Genomic DNA, 18,031 nt, shown 5'->3' on the forward strand with positions numbered 1-18,031 from the left:
AAGTAATCTAACTAACAATTCCAAAACTACTGTCTTATACACAGTGTAAGGGGATAAAGAATATGTACATAAGGATATATGAATGAGTGATGGTACAGGGCAGCATACAGCATACAAGCGATAATCTGAGGACAGCGCCCCACACAAATACTTTTTCAACCAGCACAGGCATCACAAATAGCGATTAAATGAATCACTTATCTTTTGAAGATCTTCCTCTGTTTGCAATCCCAAGGGTCCCAGCTACACAATGAATGGTTGGTTTGTTCGATAAAGTCCTTCTTTATATCCCAAAAATGTCCATTGAGGTGGCGCGGTTGTTTCAGTAATCCACTCGTTCAACATGCATACAAACGAATCCAAAAGGTTACCAGTAAAGTTCATCCAAACAAGTTAAACGATGTTTCTAATTAATCCTCAGGTATTCTAATGTCTAAATATATAGGGAAGATAAATAACGAAGAGCGTGCACCTCATTCACGTGCCAACAAGACTACATTTCTAATGAAATACTACACCTTGGAGTTTTCCCCACTACTTGCTCATTTTTCAAAAACAAGCCTGAAACCCTTTCTAAGACTGTTGACATGTACTGGAAGCCATAGGAACTGCAATCTGGGTCTTACCTATTTGTATATCCCATAGGCAAGCATTGAAATGGCCTGTGACCTCAAATAAATATTTCCGAATGGCTTTTCCTCGGTTTTCGCCTGCCATATCAGTTATACTCACAAACATTATTTTAACAGTTTTAGAAACTTCAGTATTTTTCTAGCCAATGCTAGAAAACCAAGTATATGCGTATCCTAGCTTCTGGGCCTGAGTAACAGGCAGTTTTCTTTTGGCATGTCAGTCATCTGAAACTCCTGACAATAACCAGTATGCTAATGAAGTTAAACCTTATTTTAGCAAAACATGTCAGGGATTTTTTTAAAAATCATAATAACATCCGTTTTAGGTGCCTAATATAACAGGTGTGTTGGACACAATAGCTTAGATGGAGCCTGTTTGCATTCCTGATTTCTGTAACTGCTTACCTGGTGTAATATTGACAAGCTCAGAATAGTAAACATTTGCTTTATGAGTAGTGCCTGACTAGGGTGGCAACGCATCCATTTTAAGTGGTTTTCAATGGGTCTTTCTCCATTCTGATTGTTTTATACTGTTCAATTCAACCCAAAATAATTGTCAGCACTTACATACATTTCTGCATTTCCTGCACTCATTTGAGATCACGATTCTACACTTCTCAGCCATATTTTAACCAAGTGTTGCAATTGCGATTTGACTTTTGGGTGAACTGTTGGCATCATGGAAATATGATTATTCTATAGTTAGAGTATAATAATAGTCGGCACTTTGAATACAGTTGGTAGAAACCAAAAGTGTTTCCTAGGGGACCCAATAATCTTTGGCTACATTGCATGTTTTCTCTTAGCTACTTCTTGTAGCTTACATATTCATGCTTTGCGTATTCCTCTTTGATTTAGAAGATACTGTTGCACAAACATACCTATTTTAAGTCTACACCATCACTGGTATTATCAGGCTGTTTTGCTAATTACGTTTGCTCTGACTCAGTACATTTATTTGCTAGATGGTGATTAGCATTAGCGGCTAACAAGATTTAGGCCCAACTTGCTAAGAAAAGACAAACTAGCTGTTTGAAGATGTAAGGAACACCAGCTAATGGTGTAATTATAAAACGCTAGTGGATTTATAAGAAGCAAAGTGAGGACATTCCTTGAGTGACGGGGCGGGGCTAGGTCTGTGGAAAGTGGCGCGGAGAGAGATGACTTAAGTAGTGACGTAAACTATAAAAATCCACATTACACACGTCGTATCACATTAAACAAACCAAACATTCAAATACCGTTATAGAAGGTAAAGTAAAAACCCAAACCGGTCCGTGCATCAATACCGGTATATCATAAAATACGGAACACCACCCAGCCCTAGCTTAGAACCACTTGTGTTTCAAACACAGTCCTGTTTTATCAATTGCTGTGCTGTTCAATGGACAGTTCATTAACTCTGTCAAAATGTGTAACTTTAAGCGAATGTTTTTTACTTGTATTTTTTATTTTATGTTTGGGTACAAGTTGAAGAATTTAATGGACGTATACTGAACAAAAATAGAAATGCGACATCTAACAATTTCAAACATTTACTGATTAGTTCCTATAAGGAAGTCAGTCAATTTAAATGAATTCATTAGGCCCTAATCTATGGATTTCGCATGACTCGGCAGGGGGTGGGTGTGCATGGGAGGTTATAGGGAGCCAGGCCAACCCAATCAGAATTAGTTTTTCCCCACAGAATGGCTTTATTACAGACTGTAATGATCATGCTGTTTAATAATTTCTTTATATGCCACACCTGTCAGGTGGATGGATTATCTTGGCAAAGGAGAAATGCTCACTAATAGGGAAGTGTGCATTTCTGTGTTGAGAAATGTTATTTGTGCATATACAACATTTCTGGCATTTTATTTCAGTTCATGAAACATGGGACCAACATTTTACATGTTGTGTTTTTGTTCAGTGTAAATTCAGGATGAGTCAGGCAAAATAATAATAGTTTCACATTTCGTCCAATTTAACAGACCACCATTAACCGGTTAACAAGTTAAATTCATTCCAAATGATAAAATGTCGGACCAACAAAATGCATCTGTAGCCAACAAGGAACGGATATTTTTCATTAAGCGCTTAATTGAAACTTGCAAAAATGGCAAGCCTATCGTCTCACAGCAAAGAGGCTATATATGACTTATTTATTATTTTGAAACTGTTCTTGTGATGTGCAGTGTTGTGCCTTAAGCCCAGGATGAGTTGCGCCGCTTTCTCACTTTTTTTTGTAGGGAGTCCTCGACCAGGGGTTCATCATATTTGGGGATCCTTGACATGAAAAGGTTTCAACCCCTGGCCTAGGCTATCCATTTGGCAAATTGTACACGTTTAGCTTGTCCAATTAGGAACATGTTGGCACATAAAATCAAATGTAACAAACTAAGCGCTGTCTATTTTCAGAGCGATGACGTTACACACACCTTTGTCTGTCTGATAGCTTACCGTATTGCCTATGCACAAATTCAATTGATTGGACATGATTTGGAAGGGCAAACACCTGTCTATAAAATGTCCCACAATTGACAGTGCATGTCACAGCAAAAAAATGAGCCAGGAGGTTGAAGGAATTGTCTGTAGCGCTCCGAGACAGGTTTGTGTCGAGGCAGATCTGGGGAAGGGTACCAGGGTCTGCAGCATTGAATGTCCCCAAGAACCCAGTGTTCTCCATGCTTAAATGGAAGAAGTTTGGAACCACCAAGACTCTTCGTAGAGCTGGCCGCCCGGCCAAACTGAGCAATCGAGGGAGAAGCGACTTGGTCAGGGAGGTGACCAAGTACATGGTCGCTCAGGCAGAGCTCCAGAGTTCCTCTGTGGAGATGAGAGAACCTTCCAGAAGGACAACCATCTTTGCAGAACTCCACCAACCAGGCCTTTATGGTAAAGTGGCCTGACATAACCCACTCCTCAGTAAAAGGCAAATGACAACCCGCTTGAAGTTTGCCAAAAGACACTTAAATGACTCCGACCATGAGAAAGCACATAATTGCAAAAGAGTTTTCTCATGATCAATTAGCGTTTCAAAAGGATTAGCGAACGCAACGTGCCATTGGAACACAAGAGTGATGGTTGCTGATAATGGGCCTTTGTATGCCTATAAAGATATTCCATAAAAAAAATCAGGTGTTTCCAGCTACAATGGTCATTTACAACATTAGCAAGTTAACACTATTTCTGATCAAGTTGATGTGATCTTAATGGATAAATGTGCTTTTCTTTCAAAAACAAGGACATTTCTAAGGGACTTTACTTTTGAATGGCAGTATACATCTAGGATAGTTTATTTCAGGCTGACCATTATTAGCATCTATTGAGTTGCAATGTACAATCAATTGAATGTTTAAATCATTCTACAAAATAAGTTTTTGCAGCAACACAAAGGTTACAGCAAAACCAAATGTTTTACTGTTCATGAGTCGCATTTTTTTTATTTAAATGTATTACCATGATACAATTCACTGCGATTAAACCGAACCCCAAATATTACATTGACGAAGTGAAACATTTGATTTGGCTTTTTTACTTTTATGTGAAGCGGGGTCTCTGTTATACAGTAAATTAAACGTGTATGGCCTTACAGAATATAGTACAGCATAATGTAGATCCGACATCATCACTCCCTGTCAGTATATTGGGTTTCTATCTGAATAACCCTATGGTTTTGTTCCTGACCATTTGTTATTGTCTCTCCCCTCCCCCTGTACTTCCCATTACAGGCATAAGCAATCATTCATTCTCACCCCATGCATGTCTAGGTAAGGGAGAAATTAAAATGACACTGCATTCTGTACTTTGTATTTTTGTCTTGGCTCACTTCTCTCTCTCTCCATCTACACCTTTCTCCTTTTCTCTATCCAGACATTTCTTTATCCATCACTCCATCCTTCATTCTGTTGTCAAGCTTAACCCCCTAGAGTCGATGCCCACTGCCCCGTGGAAATGTAATTAGCGTAATAAAACAATCCCAATCAAAAATCTGTTTAAGATGGAGATGTTTTTTGTTGTTGCATGGGCTGCATCTCAATCCACGTCACCCTTCTGCATCTGTTTGTCAGACCATGAGACATCCCGAAAATCCGTCTTCCCATGAAAACGTCTGTAGCGTCCAAAAGGTTTACCCCACAAACTATTATGACCGCTCTATGGAAAGATGGTGAACACAATGGTCTTCCCCATTTTGTTCTACGATCCCCACAAGCGTTGCGGGTCTTACGGTACATCCGATCTGCCAACTTCTGTCTGTAGCATCTGAACCTTTTGGGCTACACACTGTGACCCCTCTGCGAAGATGTGAGCCTCAAGACTAGTCTGAAGAGAGCCTGGCACCAGTTTGAAAAAATTTATCGGAAGTATACTGAAGAAAAATATAAATGCAACATGTGAAGTGTTGGTCCCATGTTTCATAAGCTGAAATTAAAGATCTGACATTTTTCATATGCGTTTACACACCTGTTAGTGAGCGTGTCTCCTTTGCCAAGATAATCCATCTACCTGACATGTGTGGCATATCAAGAATCTGATTAAGACAGCATGATCATTACACGGGTGCCCCTTGTGCCTGGGATAGTAACAGGCCACTCTAAAAATGTGCAGTTTTGTCACACGACACAATGCCACAGACGTCTCAAATTGTGGGAGCGTGCAACTAGCATGTTGACTGCAGGAATGTCCACCAGCGCTGTTGCCAGAGAAATGAATGTTCATTACTCTACCATAAGCCGCTTCCAATGTCATTTGAGAAAATTTGGCTGTACAGCCAACTGGCCTCACAACCGCAGACAACGTGTAACCACGCCAGCCCAGGACCTCCACATCCGGGCTTCTTCACTTGCGGGATCGTCTGAGACCAGCCACTCGGACAGCTGAGTTTGTCTGTAATAAATACCTTTTGTGGGGATAAACTCATTCTAATTGGCTGGGCCTGGCTATCAGTGGGTGGCCCTATGACCTCCCAGGCCCACCAGTGGCTCCTCCCCTGCCCAGTCATGTGAAATCCATAGATTAGAGCTTCTTTTATTTATTTAAATTGCCTGATTTCCTTATGAACCGTAACTCTGTCAAATTGTTGCATTTATATTTTTGTTCAATGTGTACATGTGTAAAATATACAATAGTTTAGTGTCTAAAATAAGGGGGTATACTCTAGAGGGTTAACTCCCGTCTCTTCACAACCCGGTCAGAACCCTGTTGCTTTCACTCAATCTTTCCAATATGTTTATTTTTCTTAGTTGTACCGCTCTATCCTTTATTCTTAAGTAGTACCCGGTGTCTCACTAAAGGCTAACTCTCTTCTCATTACTTGGTCAAAAACTTATTCCAGTCCAATTGAGATTCTCCCCTGGTCACCCTTCTCACTCGTCGCTCTCTTTCGTAACTTTTTCTCCTCTTGGCTTGATCTGTTCTTTTGACACTAGTTCAATTAGCTGACTATCTCTGCCTGTTTCCTTCAACCTCACCCACCCCTCTGCCGTCTTTGTCCCTCAACCCTTCCCCTCAGCTCTCATCTCTCTCTCCTTCCTCCCCTCAGAAAGAAGAGCCCCAGCCTGCCGAGTGCAAACAGCAGTAACCGTGGTGACCAGGGGAGATTGGCCGAGGTGCTGCTGTCCCTCAAATCAGTTCTCATCCAATCAGGAGGTTTTCCCGCCCCTGTTGGCTCCGCCCCTTATGAACTCTCATACAAACGCAATAGAACACAACCAAACAGTGTTTTTAATACATGCATGCCCATTTTTCTGCTGTCCTGTCCCCCGCCCTCTGTTTTAGCTTCATTCATAACCAATTAAGAAGTGACCTGGACTTTAAACAATTCACCATGGCAACGTAGAGTTAGTCTACTTCACAAGTAGGTGACTACTGCCGAGAACTTCAGAATATTCAAATTTAACCCAAACTTTAGTTATCACAAATCAGTTACTCAGGGTTTTATAAGACTAATAAGATAAGTGTTAATTTACCAGGAAACTGCTGAACAGGTTTGACTTAATACATCACTGGGGTTGCTGACAAGTTTTTTTTTTTTTTTTTTTTTTTTTTTTATGGTGTTTTTAATACACTGTATTACTCTCAATTTGATTTTCTTTTCTAATGTTCATGTCCTTGGACTATTTATTCTGGTTTCATGGAGCTGTATGAAGTGGTGCATTATGGGAAAGTATTTTTGGTCCCACCCACAATAGATAAGGCCCATTCTCATTCACCATGCAAATGCCCAACAAACATTTGTCCCTTCTTTCCTAGGCTTTGCAAGACTAACAAAATGTTTATACTGCCAAATGGTATTTTTTAATATGTGAAATGGTTTTAAGCGTTTTGAAAATTTCTTGCCATACTACTGCTTTGACTGTGCCCGGACTCGTAGGGCTTAACTAAATATGGCTACACTTCTCATGGCCAGCCATTCGAATACATTTGGAAACGATGGCATGATCCTAAACCTGTCGTTCCTAATTCCTTATGTCCCTTTTAGCTGATCTGAAAGGACCGTGTAGGTTTAAGCAATATAACAGATATTATATAGTTGATGTTATAACAATCCTGCCTTTTAGAGGTTTAGGTGGAGTTATTATCATACTGCGGATACGTGTACAGAGTTATTTGGTTTGAAAGTGCAATTTACAAATCGTCACAGCACACTAAACAAGAAAAGGGATAGCAGTACAAGATGGTAAAATGTAAAGCTTAACATTAGTAGAATATAAAACATACCTATCCAGTCCTCGGATATATGTTAGGGGAAGGAAATTTGTGTAGAAGTTTGGAATTGGGCCAGAGAAGGTTGAGGTGTTGTGGCAGTTCATGCAGCCATCATAAACAGTGCCCATCGTTACAGAAGGCTCCCAATCCAACCCCTCCACCACCAAACATGTTCTGTCCATATTCCTGCTAACATACAATGACATTTAAACATGTATTACTCTCCTAAGAATGCTTATTTGTCTATAGAATGTCTCCCCAAACGTGGGACAACCGGTTGCCCATGTACTTGATCTTATCAGCACATCGATGCTGGTTGGTATGGTGGTCAGCGTGGTAGCAATGGTCATCGTTCCAGTGCTTTACCACACATATCCCCTATTTTTTAATAAAGATTGTAGAGCCCTCATTTTTGAAAGGACCGATCTCTTGAAGCCACGGTGACGTCTTCATCCTCCCCACCTAATTGGACCTTGTGCTAGAAATGGCCTTATCTGGTTCCTCACAATTTGTTACTTGCGCAATATTATTTTCAATTTGTACAGAATTAGTTAATATTCTATTAAAGTTGTGTGACAGACTGTTTCTGTTAATTGTTTTTGTGTGTCCAGCCATGTTTATTGCAGTGGGTGGGTAATATCTGATATACATTCACTGAATAGTGTTACATTAAGTTCCACATGCAGGTGTTATGAAATGTCCTTTTTGTGATGAATAAAGTAGCGATCTACTGGTAGTGTCCTGGCTAAACTCCCAATCTGGCCCTCAAACCATCATGGTCACCTAGTAATCTCCAGTTTAAAATTGGCTCATTAATCCCCCTCTCCCCTGTAACTATTCCCCAGGTCGTTGCTGCAAATGAGAACGTGTTCTCAGTCAGCTTACCTGGTAAAATGACGGATAAATAAATAGTACCGGTCTCGAGACCACATATAAAGTGTCTCGGAGTCGGATACATTTGTACTAGAAAATTAAATAAATAAAACCGCTCTGCCAGGATGTGTGTGTGTGTGTGTGTGTATATATATATATATATATATATATATACACACACACATATAATCCTTTGTTTAAACAGACATAAAGGCTAAGATTATAGACCTACTTATGCAGTGGCTAACCTGTAGTAGGCCTTCAGTTTGTGGCAGCAACCTGTCAATCCCTACTGATGCTTACCAAAGTAGTGTGGTTGAGGTATACGACTTATCAATTATGCAGTACAATAGAGTAATCATGCACAAAGTAGCCTCACAATCTCAAAATGTGAATCATATTCACATGCGAGCTGCACACAAAGCCTAGTTTCTACTGAATATCATCTGCAGGCAGCAAGAGTGTTCAGCTCTCAACTGATTTTGGCATGGAGCAGCTCACAGAAGAATGACATGGGTAGCCGGTAGGGTAGGAAAGAAGTAAATGCTAACTGGGACAGCAACGGTATAAGAACCAGGTATTGGAAAAAGTAGTCCGAAGTCTTGGTTAGTAGGCTATTTGTGATGCGCAATGGTCATCATGCTTTGATTGCATCAGGTGCATATGGGTGGAAAGAGGCCCACCCAATCAGATTGATGAGGTTTAAGCATTGTAGACTTAGACCATCACAATTTTTTATTTACTACAGTGTCTATTAATTGTTCACACTATTGCTATAGAATTTTTGTAAATGCCTTAGTATACGTAATTCCCAAACATAAGAATTTGTGAAAATGACCATATCTAATTGGTCGCTTGTCATGTTTTTTTAAGTGTCATTCTTTCTGGTGGTGTATATGAACAGATTTGATTAAGATTTCATGTTGCTAAAATGTTTTTAGTTCCGCTTTCAATGCAACAGTGTTTCACACGCGTTCTTTTCAAAGAGATGGCTAACCGCAAGCACCCTGCAAAAAAATAAAAACCGTTCCACTCACCAGATGATTATTTGAAACTTAACTTGTTGAAAGTCATTCTTGAAAAGGGACAAGAAAAGCTAACGTAAACTCACTCACTTTTGTACATGGCCTTGGTCCGTACAATTGACCCTATTTTAGCGCCCCAAAAATGTAATACTTCCAGATCAACTGTAATGTCAATACCATTGTAAAGCAAAATTTCTCCCCTTTCCAGCAGGATCTATTACATGACCCCCGCGCTGCCCGTTTATGCATAATTCAACAAGGCAATGAGCGCCGTTGGGTCTTTTAAAAAATGGCGGGTGGGGAAGCGAAACTAATGCGTGATAGTGAGGAGAGATGTTGTGTGGGAAAATTGCTTTTTTTCACTCGATCTATAACCTTATCGCCTCTAAAATGTAAATAAAACACTATATAGAGTTTGTGTCATTACATACATATTTCGAAGGTTTGTGTCAAATTTGAATCGAGTTTTTAGGGCGGTGCTAAAGTGATCTTCAGAAGTAAACAGTGGCTATGAGAATGGTGATCGCTTACAGTGACGATGCAAACAATGACTAGGTATCCCCCCCCTTACCCCCGTCACTGTCTGTTTCTTGTTTTTAAATCAAATCAAATTTATTTATATAGCCCTTCGTACATCAGCTGATATCTCAAAGTGCTGTACAGAAACCCAGCCTAAAACCCCAAACAGCAAACAATGCAGGTGTAAAAGCACGGTGGCTAGGAAAAACTCCCTAGAAAGGCCAAAACCTAGGAAGAAACCTAGAGAGGAACCGGGCTATGTGGGGTGGCCAGTCCTCTTCTGGCTGTGCCGGGTAGAGATTATAACAGAACATGACCAAGATGTTCAAATGTTCATAAATGACCAGCATGGTCAAATAATAATAAGGCAGAACAGTTGAAACTGGAGCAGCAGCACAGTCAGGTGGACTGGGGACAGCAAGGAGCCATCATGTCAGGTAGTCCTGGGGCACGGTCCTAGGGCTCAGGTCCTCCGAGAGAGAGAAAGAAAGAGAGAATTAGAGAGAGCATATGTGGGGTGGCCAGTCCTCTTCTGGCTGTGCCGGGTGGAGATTATAACAGAACGTGGCCAAGATGTTCAAATGTTCATAAATGACCAGCATGGTTGAATAATAATGATGAGAGAAGTGCTACACCTGGGTGGAGCGAGATTATAAGACAGAAATAGTTGCTTTATGCGTGCTGTACGTTACGACATGACACGTCACGATGTAACGGAGGGTCTGTTTTCAACTTTTCTCTAATACTATAGAGCCAATACCTTATCAATCAACGCTTGAATAGAAACGTAGTTCACACCCCCGATTTTGAAGTCAACACAGTCTCTACAGTCCCGTTTTCTTTGTAGGCTCGCTTGAATGAATGTTGCAGTTGTGCACATTTGTACGGAATGAGGTGATTTTACATTAACTGTCTTTTGGGCGGTAGGTAGCTTAGTGGTTAGAGCATTGGGCCAGTAACCGAAAGGTTGCTGGATCTAATCCCTGAGACTGAGGAGGTAAGAATCTGCTGTTCTGACAATGAACAAGGCAGGTAACCGACTGTGCCCCGGTAGGCCATCATTGTAAATAAGAATTTGTTCTTAACTAACTTACCTAGTTACATTTTTTTAAATGACAGTGGGAAAACTATTGCGCAGTGACCATGTCTTTGTCTGATGGCCCAGCCAATGGCTGGCTAGATGTATCTCCCCAGAGACCAGCAAAGAAAATTCCTGATTAGATCTTTTTTTCCCCACATTTGATGTTAACCCTTTCCAACAAAAATTGAAGAGATTAATCTGAACATAATTGAAAATATTTTTTCACTATTCTGAATGTCTAAAGAATCCATATATTGTTCTGAAATATGAACACAGAAATACTGGACATTTTGATATCAAACTGACAAAATTACAATCATGGACTTGAATTACACTCACATCTGGTCTCGGTCTTGACTGTCAAGGTAGTGGAAGTATTGAACCCCCCCAAACTATGGTTGCATCTCAATAGTATGCAATGGTTTCCTCCTTGTCGCCTGTTCATCTTTACTGAATCGGAGAAAGCAGAAGATCTAGCTGAAGTCTATGGTGGATGGTTGCCAGTACAGACATTTGTTTCCACCTGAATTAATATGAAGGAACATGCTTGTTAACCTGCTTGTTAATCTCCATATTGATTTCAGCTACCCCCAAGAAGACTAGCAGAGGAAGCCACTTTAAACTATCAAGATGTGGCCTAAGAGCCGAGGACAAAGAAGTTGACTAAAGCAGAAAGAGACTGGTATCCAGCGTAGATGAATTAGCCATGCGTCTGGCAAACAGCTAGGCATCTAGAATGCCAGGAATCTCTTAATTCTGATTGGCTGATATAATAGGCATGAAAGGTCCTCTGTGAGACTACCCCCAATGCATTCTGGGAGATAATGGCTTGAATGCTCAGAAATATCTGAAGATGGATGGGTGAAGTGCCAAACCTGTATTTTCTGCAGAGTGAGGACTGGTTCTTGAAGTGATAATTGCCTTGCCAATAAACACCTGAAAGTTTGTGGAGGTTGTGTATTTTGCATAAGTGTGTGTGTTTGGTGCTACACACTATCTTTACAAACGCTGAGGTAGGCTATGGGATAGTAACCGTTTACAGTAAGTGTTTGGAGAAAAAATATAATCCGGGCAAGCATTTGTTATTGTAAAGTTCCGATACCGCCCAGTTTCACTCTATTTTGGATCGTTGTCTGATTCTTACCGTCAAAAGTTCCATGAGTAATAGACTTCTGCATTGCTGTACAGTGTTAATATTGGCTAAGCTAACCAGAAGAGAGGGAGTTGGGAGGAGGGGAGTAAGAGGGTTGTTGTCCTGGACAGAATGAGTGGGGATTTCTACATTCCGTCCCCTCAATCCTCCAAGGCCAACCAACCACAAGCTGAAACCCCCATTCTCTTACTCTGGGTTGACATCTGAGGTTGTAAACAAGGCCCTATTCATGGTGTGGGGGACTGGTGGTAGATAGGCCAGGAACAAGAAGCCTGATTGTGTCTGAGCTACGGGACTAATAACGTCCAGTCCACTAACCAGGCGAGGAGATGGAAATTAAGAGGATTTTGATTGGAGCTTCTAGAGACAAAACAGACATCTTTACCTTCTCTTATTGCAGTGTGAGTGATTGCTTTCGTTATAGACGTGAGGCTGCACTAGTCTAGTCGGTAGACATTTGCCAGTTTAGGACTTTTTCAGGTAAAAATATGTCATAACTACGCTTCCGGAACTATGGTATGAACTCACATCGCATGAATTAGACCGTTGTGTTTATTAGGGCACGCATGGAAAACATTCTACATTTTTGGTCCAGGTCTTCCTTGCCTGTTTCAGTTAGGCACCAAACAGAGGGAAATTAAGGAACACGACCCAGGTGTGATTTGGGAGTGAGACAGGTCAGGGCTCCATTGGTCTAGCTGGCCTCCAATCAGACCAGAGCTCATTCAGTCCCAGTAAAGGAGAAAAGAGGACAGAGGTTCTTGTCTTCCTGGAGATCAGTCATCTCACACTTCTTACATGCACTAGTTTGATGTGGTTTCACATCAGGTGTTTGTGTGTGTGTGTGTGTTTTGGTTTACAATGGAAATGTGTTTGAGTTAGTCTGTGTGAGATGACTGAAAAATGTGTGCATTTTTGTGTCTGTGTTTGCCACCGCGTGGCGTGCGTGCGTGCGCAGCCAAGCCTTAAGGAGTGGCCCAGTCAGAAATTACAGGGTTATTAGGTCACCCAGGCCATTGTGTTGGGATTGGTCTGGGCAGTCAGGCAGTCTGCCAATCCTGGGGTTAACTCAACACTTTATCCTCAAGAGACACTGAAGGGATCTTGTCTATTTTCTCAATCCAGGTTAACTGTCACAATGTGGAAATATGATGAAGGCCTATACCAGGTATTTCATTCCTTCCACCATTCCAGTTCTTTCTCATCCAATTCAGTGCAGATGGAGGGGAAGCCCTCTTAGAGTATTGAGATACACCCTAGCTCTTTTACTCTCCTGTATTTCCCCTCCTCTCATCATCAGCCAGGAGAGTGTAAGGGTGTATTCTTCCTGTGTTCCTCCTAGCTGCAGCTGCAACCATCATCACAGTTAAGCCTCAGCTTTTGGCAGCAAGGTTCATCTGTCAATGCTTCACTTGAGCTTTGGCGGTGTGTGTGCTCGTGATTGTATTTGGGGTCGGAAACTGGGGAGCAAAGAGAGAGACAGGGAATAGAGTATAAAGGTGCTTTATGCTACTGAAGCCAGCTCTGTTCACATCTGAATGACCTCAACAGACAGCGTATTAAAGAGCCCATTACCTCTGAGACCAGATATCGCCACTAGCAGCACTGACACACACACAGGGATGAATATACACTCACAGAGGGATGAGTACACACACAAACACACAGGAAGGCATACACACATACAGTGCCTAATGAAAGTCTACACACACAAACTTGGGAATACATTTTTTCTGTCAATGGTAGCAAGGTGTCCAGGCCCTGAGGCAGCAAAGCAGCCCCAAACCATGTCAATCTAAAATGTCCATTTTAGATTGACATTTAACCCTCACAGGACGGTTGAGCTAGCATAGGCTAATGTGATTAGCATGAGGTTGTAAGTAACAGGAACATTTCCCAGGACATAGAGACATCTGATATGGACAGAAAGCTTAAATTCTTGTTAATCTAACTGCACTGTCCAATTTACAGTAGCTATTACAGTGAAAGAATACCATGTTATTGTTTGAGGAGAGAGCACAGTTATGAACTTAAATGTATTAATAAACCAGTTTGGGCACATTTGGGCAGTCTTGACAACATTTTGAACATAAATACAATGGTTCATTGCATCGGTCTAAAACATTGCACATACACTGCTGCCATCTAGTGGGCAAAATCTAAATTGCTGACTAACCTGGAATAGTACATTATGGCCTTTCTCTTGTATTTCAAAGATTGAGGAAAATGTTTTTTTCTTTGTATTATCTTTTACCAGATCTAATGTTTTATTCTCCCACTTTAATTTAACATTTCCACAAACTTCAGTGTTCAGGCAGTCAAAGGGTCAGATCCTTTTTTAAGGCAGCAAAAATGTGAAAACTGTGCAAAGTTGTGTGGACTTTCACTAGGCACTAGTACAAACACACTGGGTTAGTAATTCACAGCATTCACATATTAGTAGCATATTGAAGAAACAATAGAGAAGAAAGACACTCTTCCAGGGTATAGGGTTTTTCCCATGAACCCAGATTTAAAAATGTCCTTCAGTTAGCCGGTTATTTATGTCAGTCAGTGCGATGCAGTGCCTTAGACCACTGTGCCTCTCGGCAGGCCCCATGTCAGTCATTTCTCCATCCTACTTTATTTCGCTTTTCCAAATGTATTTGTCCCAAAATCCCATTCCTATGTCTTAGTCTGAGTCTCACCCGCCCTCTCCTTAATTAAGTAGTTTGTGTACCTCTCTCCCAGCTCCTACCCGGGTACCCAAGTGGACAGCATTTCCCGTGAGTACCCAGCAGGTCTGTTTGTATGTACAAAGAGTATCAAGGGTGGAAGTCTGGCCAATCGTGGGACAGACTCGTTTATTGTTTGTTCATTGGCTGTTCGGTGTTCTGGAACTATTAGGCAGCGTTTCCCCTCCCGGGTGCTTTCACTGGTGATTGGTTTGTGCTGCTTGAGTCTCTTTCCGAACATATTCTGAGGGGGAATGGAGAGGAAATGAGACAGCTTGTGCAGTCTTTTGGGGAGAAAGGAAATACATGCATTTATTTGGATGTGTAGGGAGATATCTAAAGTTTGGACACCGGGCTAGTTGGGAAAATGTATATAAGAAAGTGGTGTGTGTGCTCTTGTCTGTGTGTGTAAGGATATGCTTGTCTGTGTGCATGCACTGTTTGTGTGTGTGTCTATGTGTACAGACTCTATAGTTACTATCGTTAAGCTCCTCCAGTCTTAATACATCATTATCATTGCGTGGCCCTGTGGCATGCGTGGGAAAGAATGCAGCACACCCAATCAGGGTGCTCCTCTGGCCGGCTCAATCTGGATTTATGAATGGGGAAATAGGTGTGGCTAGGTTTAACATTGAATCATGCCCCAGTCTGCTTCCGAAAAAGGAGAAAGCTTTCAGACCTGACCTACCTGTACTCGTATGCGGTTGCAGAAGACATAAATCAGGATACTCACACAAAAGTCAACACAACACTTGCACATGCTGAGATACAGGTTTTATAAGCACATTGTGCATGTTTCTTCATGTCAAAGTATACATTGAGTGTTAATAAAACACTTTTAGCCATAAAAATATGAGTGGCTACTAGGGTGGCTGTAATAATATTCTGGACGCTAATGCAGCTGCCTTGATTTCTTATGGGGGTGCCCACCAAACCCCATAGTTTTAATTCAAACCCAAACCGTCATTTAGCCCACACAGTGTAATAATGTCTTGGCTTCCGGTATTTTTATAGCACTCATTCATTCCAGATTTCACCCAGATAATTGCAGGGGAATTTCTTTCCTCAACTGACACGAGTTTACATCCTCCTCCGTAGTTCATACAAGCCACTAACCTATAACAACAGGGTTTCAATGTGTGTCATTATATAAGAATTATAAGCACAGTATACACATGTATGCACACAGACACACACCCCATTCACATTGCTTATTAAGGAACTGTTGGAGAACACTAGCCACCACTGAGTCCAGACCCACCATTCAGGCACAATTGGGTGATGTTCAGTAGGCACAACTGTATGGGAGAATAACCTTCTGGAAAGGAAGGGGTACACACTAGTACTTAATCAATGTGTCCAGTGATTACTCAAATTATTTTCAGCTTTATTCCTGCTTACTTGACCCTGGTCTATGGAAAGACTGGTTTATCACAAAGCCTCACTGAGCTATGCAGAGGGCAGAATTCATGGGACATTCCTGGATGGCATAAGCATTGCAGAACAGCATACCGGCCATTCCTCAGTTTAGATTGATGTGAATGAAGTGTTAGCACTCTTACTCATTAAATCAAGATCTCTGGACAACACGACTTTCACTGAATGCAGCTCACCTGATGGCCCGATAGCTCGACAATCCAGCACCAATAGGCATTGTGTTTTTCCACGAATAGGTACGGGTAGTGTGATTTCGGTTAACAAGGTTTACATGTTATGCTTAACACACTCGGCTATCTTTTTTTTTTGACCATATATGTAGTCTTTTTTTTAATTGGGGGGGTTTACAGGCACAGTATTTCAATTAATATAATTTAACATTCCATATTTTCAATTCATTATTTTATACATTGCACTTGTGCGCTGCCACAATATACAGTGCATTCGGATTCAGACCCCTTGACATTTTCCACATTTTGTTGTTTTGAAGGGTACCAAAACATTTCTGCAGCTTTGAAGGTTCCCAAAAACAGTGGCCTCCATCATTCTTAAATAGAAGAAGTTTGGAACGACCAAGACTCTTCCTAGAGCTGGCCACCGGGCCAAACTGAGCAATCGGAGGAGAAGGGCCTTGGTCAGGAAAGTAACCAAGAAACCAATGGTCACTCTGACAGAGCTCCAGAGTTCTTCTGTGGAGATGGTTGTCATTCTGGAAGGTTCTCCCATCTCTGCAGCTCTCCAACAAACAGGGCTTTATGGTAGAGTGGCCAGATAGATGCCATTCCTCAGTAAAAGTCACGACAGCACGCTTGGAGTTTGCAAAAGGCACCTAAAGGACTCTCAGACCATGAGAAACAAGATTCTCTGGTCTGATGAAACCAAAATTGAACTCTTTGGCCTGAATGCCAAGTGCCACATTTGGACGAAACCTGGCTCTATCCTTCCCGTGAAGCAAGGTGGTGGCAGCATCATGCTGTGGGGATGTTTTTCAGCTGCATGGACTGGGAGACTAGTCAGGATCGATGGAAAGATGAATGGAGCAAAGTGCAGAGAGATCCTTGATGAATACCTGCTCCAGAGCTCTCAGGACCTCAGACTTGGGCAAAAGTTCACCTTTCAACAGGACAATGTGTAGTCCACTTGTCATTCCAATCTCCTTTGCATTAGTGTAGCCTCTTCTGTAGCCTGTCAACTATGTGTCTGTCTATCACTGTTCTCTCCTCTCTGCACAGACCATACAAACGCTCCACACCGCGTGGCCGCGGCCACCCTAATCTGGTGGTCCCAGCGCGCACGACCCACGTGGAGTTCCAGGTCTCCGGTAGCCTCTGGAACTGCCGATCTGCGGCCAACAACGCAGAGTTCATCTCAGCCTATGCCTCCCTCCAGTCCCTCGACTTCTTGGCACTGACGGAAACATGGATCAGCACAGACAACACTGCTACTCCTACTGCTCTCTCTTCGTCCGCCCACGTGTTCTCGCACACCCCGAGAGCTTCTGGTCAGCGGGGTGGTGGCACCGGGATCCTCATCTCTCCCAAGTGGTCATTCTCTCTTTCTCCCCTTACCCATCTGTCTATCACCTCCTTTGAATTCCATGTTGTCACAGTTACCAGCCCTTTCAAGCTTAACATCCTTATAATTTATCGCCCTCCAGGTTCCCTCGGAGAGTTCATCAATGAGCTTGATGCCTTGATAAGCTCCTTTCCTGAGGACGGCTCACCTCTCACAGTTCTGGGCGACTTTAACCTCCCCACGTCTACCTTTGACTCATTCCTCTCTGCCTCCTTCTTTCCACTCCTCTCCTCTTTTGACCTCACCCTCTCACCTTCCCCCCTACTCACAAGGCAGGCAATACGCTCGACCTCATCTTTACTAGATGCTGTTCTTCCACTAACCTCATTGCA

The 18,031-nt window shown here is 41.9% G+C and overlaps 1 protein-coding gene across 5 annotated transcripts in view; it reads left to right on the top strand.

Moving 5' to 3' along the window:
• The window catches only part of nap1l4a (nucleosome assembly protein 1-like 4a), a 64,706-nt gene extending 56,803 nt beyond the window's left edge, over positions 1–7,903 (top strand). For 3 of the 5 annotated variants that reach the window (XM_046357892.1, XM_046357900.1, XM_046357869.1), the window contains exon 14: positions 6,157–7,903. In XM_046357892.1, coding sequence (XP_046213848.1) covers positions 6,157–6,195 — 39 coding nt within the window. In that variant the 3' untranslated portion in view covers positions 6,196–7,903. Of the gene's footprint in view, positions 1–4,345; positions 4,385–6,126 lie in introns of all 5 variants that reach the window. The other 2 variants (XM_046357885.1, XM_046357877.1) reach the window with 2 other exon arrangements.
• The last annotated feature ends 10,128 nt before the right edge of the window (positions 7,904–18,031 follow it).

This window comes from Oncorhynchus gorbuscha, linkage group LG01, assembly GCF_021184085.1.
Source record: "Oncorhynchus gorbuscha isolate QuinsamMale2020 ecotype Even-year linkage group LG01, OgorEven_v1.0, whole genome shotgun sequence".
NCBI lineage: Eukaryota > Metazoa > Chordata > Actinopteri > Salmoniformes > Salmonidae > Oncorhynchus > Oncorhynchus gorbuscha.